The sequence below is a fragment of the Branchiostoma floridae genome, chromosome 4 (genome assembly GCF_000003815.2).
Source record: "Branchiostoma floridae strain S238N-H82 chromosome 4, Bfl_VNyyK, whole genome shotgun sequence".
Lineage (NCBI taxonomy): Eukaryota > Metazoa > Chordata > Leptocardii > Amphioxiformes > Branchiostomatidae > Branchiostoma > Branchiostoma floridae.
The window spans coordinates 9,836,245-9,842,683 of NC_049982.1; the positions used below are offsets into that span (position 1 = coordinate 9,836,245).

General features: G+C 44.0%; 1 protein-coding gene across 2 annotated transcripts in view; it reads right to left on the reverse strand.

Annotated features, from left to right (window-relative positions):
* Positions 1 to 3,319: 3,319 nt before the first annotated feature.
* The window catches only part of LOC118413469 (inaD-like protein), a 9,011-nt gene continuing 5,891 nt past the window's right edge, over positions 3,320 to 6,439 (reverse strand). For both annotated transcript variants that reach the window (XM_035816873.1, XM_035816874.1), the window contains exons 6-9: positions 6,188 to 6,365; positions 5,804 to 5,841; positions 5,280 to 5,331; positions 3,320 to 5,010 (exon numbers count right to left, since the gene is read on the reverse strand). In XM_035816873.1, coding sequence (XP_035672766.1) covers positions 4,967 to 5,010; positions 5,280 to 5,331; positions 5,804 to 5,841; positions 6,188 to 6,365 — 312 coding nt within the window. In that variant the 3' untranslated portion in view covers positions 3,320 to 4,966. The remainder of the gene's footprint in view (positions 5,011 to 5,279; positions 5,332 to 5,803; positions 5,842 to 6,187; positions 6,366 to 6,439) is intronic.

The following is a 6,439-nucleotide window of genomic DNA, read 5'->3' on the forward strand; positions in this document are numbered from 1 at the left end:
GCGGTGGCTATTGGTGTTCTGTACAGTCAGTGGATCCCTGCAGCAGTGGTTGCTGCGATGGCAGCAGCTGCAGTAGCAAAGCAGCGTCAGTGGGTCTCCCTCCCTGACACATCCTCCGGAGGAATTGCATTGCCATCCCTGCTGCTTGCAGCGGTGGTAGGTACTGTAGCTGTGGGAGTTATGTATGCCCAGTGGATTCCTGCTGCAATAGCTGGCACATTGCTTGGCGTGTATGCTGTCTATCGACTCGGACAAGGTGTTTCTCTGTCCCCTCCCTCTAAAGCCACCGTAAAGACTGTAGTGCAGTGTCTGCTGATTCTACTCTCTGTAGCTGGATCAGCAGCTTTAGGAGTGTTGTATGGACAGTGGATCCCAGCAGCACTTGTGGGTGCACACATCTTGGCTGTTTATTGGTTTGGACTATCTTTCTCACCTCCCTCTGCTAGTTCACTTTCTAGCTATAATGTTAAGCTGGCTCTGTTGGTACTGCATTCTAGTGCCGCATCAATAGCAGTCTGGGTGTTAGTTGGACAGTGGCTTCCTGCAGCAGTTGTTGCTGCATGCATTGCTTTGTATGTTATCTCTAAGCTTGGACAGTCCTTTTCACTTCCCTCACCACCCTCAAATCAAGTTTTGTCACAACTGTCTCTTTTGCTTACCCTTGTCGGGACTATAGTGCTTGGAGTTTTGTATGCTCAGTGGATTCCCGCCGGAATTGTCGGTGTTATGGCCCTGGGCTACTTTTTAAAAAACTCCGGACTAGGCTCCACTATCCCTGAGTTTCCTGCAGTGTCTGCAAGAGGCTACCTGTTACCCCTCACACTGATGCTGGCTGCAGGGGGTTCTGCAGCTCTATGGGTCCTGTACAGTCAATGGATCCCTGCAGCCATTGTTGGTGCCCTTGCTACTGGATATGTAGTCAAGCAGAGTGGTGCACTGGAGTCACTTCCCTCATTGGCTGTGCCATCCCAAGCATTTGTGCTGCCAGCCCTACTGCTCATTGCTGCCATCAGCTCTGTTGCAATCGGTGTTATGTATGGCCAGTGGATACCGGCAGCCGTTGCTGGTGTCAGTGTAGTTGGCTACGTGGCCAACAGACGTGGACTGACACTTCCATCCCCATCAAGTGCATCTCTGCTCCAGACTGCACAAGCTGGGATGCATGTCCTCATCCCTGTGGGTGCTGTTGCAGTAGGGGTTGTGTATGGACTGTGGATACCCGCTGCGATTGTTGGCGTCCTGTTTGTCGTACATGGCGCTCATCACTATGGGCTGACTCCAAGTCCTCCTGCCATGTCTGACGTTCCATACATGCCATTACTTCTCCTGCTGGCTCTTGCTGGATCCATTGCAGCAGGCATCCTTTACAGCACTTGGATCCCAGCAGGGCTTGTTGGGGGTCTAACAGCAGGCTACTTAGTCAAGAAAAGTGGGATCACAGCCTCAATGCCCTCTCTGCCCAAACCATCTCTGTCTGCCCTCTCCGCTGTTCCACTCCCTGTAGTAGTGCTCCTGCTTGCAGCTTTGTCTGCCATTGCTCTAGGAGTTCTGTATGCCCAGTGGATCCCTGCAGGGATTGTTGGTGTTCTCATGCTTACTTACATAGTCAACCAAAGTGGGCTTTTACAGTCTTTCCCATCGATTACGCTCCCACCACGGCCTAACTTCCCATATCGGCCCGTAAGCCTGTTCCTTGGAGCTGCCTGCTCTCTTGTTGCCAGTTCTCTTGCTAATTCTGCTACTGGAGCTGTCTATGTACCATGGATACTAGCTGGCATTGTTGCTGCTGTAATCATAGGTTACCTTGCTTGGAAGTATCTTCTCCCTGCAGTATCACAGAAGTCTCTTCCCCCTGTTCCCATGGGTGCTGTTATCCTGCTGCTTGGAGCTGCAGCAGCTCTGGCTGCAGGCATTTTGTATGCCCAGTGGATTTCTGCAGCAATCGTTTGTGCTCTAGCTGCAGTCCTTGTTGCTGTTAAGCTACGGCCAACAGCTGAAACCCTTGCAGCCATATTTCGACCGAGTCTTTCACGTCCATCCCTTGCAGTTAGCAGTCTAGCTTTAGCCAGTACCAGTGCTGTAGCAATTGGGGTACTGTATGCTCAGTGGATCCCCTTAGGGGTAGTTGCTGCTCTTGGAGTGACTTACATACTTGGTCAGAAAGGACTCTTTGCTAAGGTTCCAAAACTGTCACCTTCCTTCTCTCCCTCAAAAGAAGCTCTCATCCTTGTGATTGCGACTGTAGCCTGCCTGCTTCTTGGCTACTGCTATGACCAGTGGTGGTCTGTTGTTGCAGCAGGTGTAGCAGTTGTGTGGTATGTGGCAAGACAGATGGGAATTGGTGCCTCTCTACCCAGTCTGAACCTTCCCAAGCCATCCTTGCCCAAACTCACCATGTCTCGGTCTCTTGCTGAAGTGAGTCTACTCTCTGCAGCCACGGTGTCCTCTGTTCTTTTGGGTGTCTTCTATGGACAGTGGATTCCCCTTGCCTGTGCAGGGATAGCAATAACATGGTTTGTCCTCAGGCACAAAGGAGTCCAGGTGTCTCTACCCGCTAGTCTCCAGATAGACCCACTAGCCCAATCTCTGATTGCAACCACTCTCATCTTCCTCTCTCTGGCTGTACTGTTCGAGGCCTGGTTAATCGTATGGGCAACCTTGGCTGCTCTTGCTGTGATTGTCCTGTCAAAAACTACCAACTTGGTCTCTTACGTCAAGTCCATCGAAGTGCGCACTCTACTGTCTGCACTTGGCACACGTCTCAGGGAAGGGTTTGTCTGTGCCTCCACGATGGACATCCTGAATGGTAGTCTGTGGTACGAGAGACTCTCACGGTACGCTGTAGTTGTTGGGATGGTTCTGGCATGCCTTGCTGTGGCCTGGCGTTTCTCGGCTCTTGAGATGTCGTTGGTGCTGGTGGTGCTGTTGCTGACTGCACAGCTGGCTGACCACTACAGGTGGGGGGCAGATGGGGTAAGGGTAGCAGCAGAGCAGGAAACTCAGTGAAAAATTTTTCCTGGTTATGCACTCATTCATGAAAAAAACAAAGAAAACCAATTTTATTTTTACTGTAACAAAAAGGACTTTCTTAGCTGTTTTTCAACCTTTGTATCAAAGTGACTAATTCATCCCTCAGAATGAATCATGGAAGCTCAACATAAAAATTGCATTTTTCTGCCATTGATAAGAAACTTCACAAAAATCATGGGACAGTAAAAGTGAAGTTGGTTTATCTTTCCACTTTCAGACCAAACATGTTTCACTCTCAGGGCATTAGCTGTTTAACATATTGCTTCTTGCAAGTATAATGATTTTTTTTAAATCAATTTTTACAAAAGTTCATTGTCGCATTTCAAACAAGGAATACATGTAATAAGCCTATTTTATTTTGCAAATGTGGTAATGGTCGGATTTTCAACAGATTTTGTGATTTTATGCATCTGCATAGAAGTACCCAGTACCTTTTAAATTAGTAAAGCTTTTATGTTGTGCTATATATTATTTATTGATGGCATAAATCTTGGTGCATGGCAGCTGATGTAAATAAGAGTCTATTTTGGGAAGACTTTTGGTATTTATCTAGTGAGCTTTAGTTGTTCAGTGTGGGGAGTATGTTAAGATATAGTGCAATCCTAGAAAATAAGCTTTACAGAGATTAAAGGAGATGTTTGGATAATGGTGTTAATTTTACAGAGGGATTTTGTTAATATGGAATTACAACAGTAGTGGTAGATGGTTAAACAATTTTGTATGAAATTTTAAGAGGTATTAATACATTTTTTTACCTTTGAAAGCAGTAAGCCATTTTATGGTACATGTATTTTACATCCTGCATTTAAGATAAGGATTTATGACTGATTGTACCAATAGAACTATGAATCTTACATCTCAATATGGAAAGGCATAGAGATGAGGTAGTTTTATACTGATTAGTAGTAATCTGAACTTCTCAACATGGACCAGGTCTGTCTGTTTTGTATAAGAATCATTTCCTCAACCATGCAACCAGTTATCACACTATGGCTAATAGGACCCTTGAGTTATGTGTGGGCAATGAAAAAGTTGACCTTAACGGTAATTAGATATAATTTGTGCAGAATAGACATGCAGAACAACTGATAAATTGCAGTAGCCCCCATAAACACTCCCTGGTCCTACCACATTCTAAGCCATATCTGAGATAGCATGGATTGTCTCCATGTATCACTTTTTTATACATTTTTATGTTTCATTTATATAAAATACTAACGTTGTTCTACATCTATCTCATATTCTGGTTACTGTTACAAGTATCTGATGTGATGTACATGTATATCATATTATATATTATAACACTTGTCTTGACAATGTGTTTATTGAAAGCTTCTTCTTTATTGTGTATTTACACACACACATAAATTTATGCTCACAATATACTCCATGAGTTTTCTTCTATCATTTTTGCTACAAGAGAAGGAAGAAAGTAAACTAGATCTAGATCACTAAATTGATAATAGCCATATAGAGAAATGCATGTTTGTCCTACAGTCACCACTTAGCCTCAACAGATATGACAAACATATCAGCCATTAAAGAAGTAAACATAGCCTCATCGCTAGTGAAATGAAACATATAAAGTACATGACAATTTACAGTATAAGGGTAGTACTGTAAGTGCATTTAAGTTTGCGAGGATTAAATTTTGCAGTAGCCGGAAAAAGGACTTTGCGATGGTTTGAAGTTTGCGCTAGCACCATGCACTGTAGTCTCTTACTGCAATTGAAAAATTTTTGCGGTGGTTTTAAATTTGAGGTAAATTTGAAGTGAGAAAAACGCGAACATGTACATTAGACAACCAGGAACGTTTCTGCATTTACAGTAACTGATAAGTTAACGTTAACCTTTTTTGGCAATAACATGGAAGTGGGATGGGGCACTGGTCCCTGGCAACATGTGAAGCTTTGGTTCCCATTCACTTGAACTTCTGTCATCCTGGACAGCACTGGATTGTCCTGTAGTACTCTTCCATTCCTGTGAGGAGTGGAAAGGAGCAGTGAAGTCTTTGCACAGGTGAGCCCAGTATTCATTTACAGGTGCTAGAAGTTCATGTGGCCACAAACTATTCAGTGACTTAGTTTTATAACGTATAACCTAGTGATAATGTGCTCCATCATGGCACATGATTACAATTAACTACCAGAACAGAATATCCTTGGTCATATTCACTTTCGAAGTAACTGTACATATGATCCACTTTGAACAATTACATATTACTATGTATAGATATTTTCAAAACCCACCTTCTGGATTGTATAAAACCATCAGAGAAACTATAGTCCCCACTGGTAGATTCTGAAAAAGAACAATATTCCAGTGAATGGAGATCGAATAGACAAGTAAAACAGAGTCTCAAACTTTGTTGTCTTCTACTAGGCACAACGATCTGAAAGCCATTCAGCACCAGGGACAGCTATGTGGGAGTCATACAGCACAATGGAGAGCAACATAAGGGTCATTCATCTCAAAGGACAGCTCTGAGGGCCAGACAGCAGCAGGGACAGCTCTGTGAGAGTCATTCAGCACCAAGGACAGCTCTGAGATCAGACATCAGCAGGAATAGCTCTGTGTGAGGGTCATTCAGCACCAAGGACAGCTCTGAGAGTCATACAGCACAAGGGAGAGCAACATAAGGGTCATTCAGCACCAAGGACAGCTCCGAGCATCAGGAACAGCTATGTGAGTAATGCAGTACCAGGACGGCACTATGATGTTTTGTTTGTATGAGTATGTGACCCGGCCATAGAACATAAATCTAGCAACTCACCAGAATGTAGTCAGCAGCTGCCAAATGGGACCGGCCCCCTGCAAAATAAGCATTAGAATGATAGACGTTTATATGAATGTTCTGTGCATGAGGGCCATGAATGCCCAAAGTGATAGCCTACACAATAGCTTGTATTCATTAGTGGCATACCATACATATAACCCAGTTAAACAGTTAAATACAAAATGACGACCACGACTAATAATTTATATGAACTTATCAAAAGTATTATTTCTGCAACCAGGCATAATTTAGCTGCTTCCTGCAAGCTTCTTCTTGTTAACAAGAATAAAAGATCTGATTGATTCATGGATGTAACCAAAGCATAGTATCTTATATCTTCAAAAACTCTCCAGCAAAGGTTGACAAAATTTCACCACCCACCTAAGTCATAATTATCCACTTCAACAATCTGGTCCCCCATAAGAAGCCTCCCGTCCATCCAGGACACGCCCCCAGGTGTGACCTCGGAGATGAAAGTCCCATGATGCTCTGATCCGACCAGTTTCAGGCCAAGGCCCCCTACACCCTTGATGACCTCTACCAGTCGAAGCTCCTCCGACTATTACAACGAAAATAATAAAAAGTAGCATTTAATAGTAAAGGGTTAATGCCCCGTCTAGTTGCTTGGGTAAC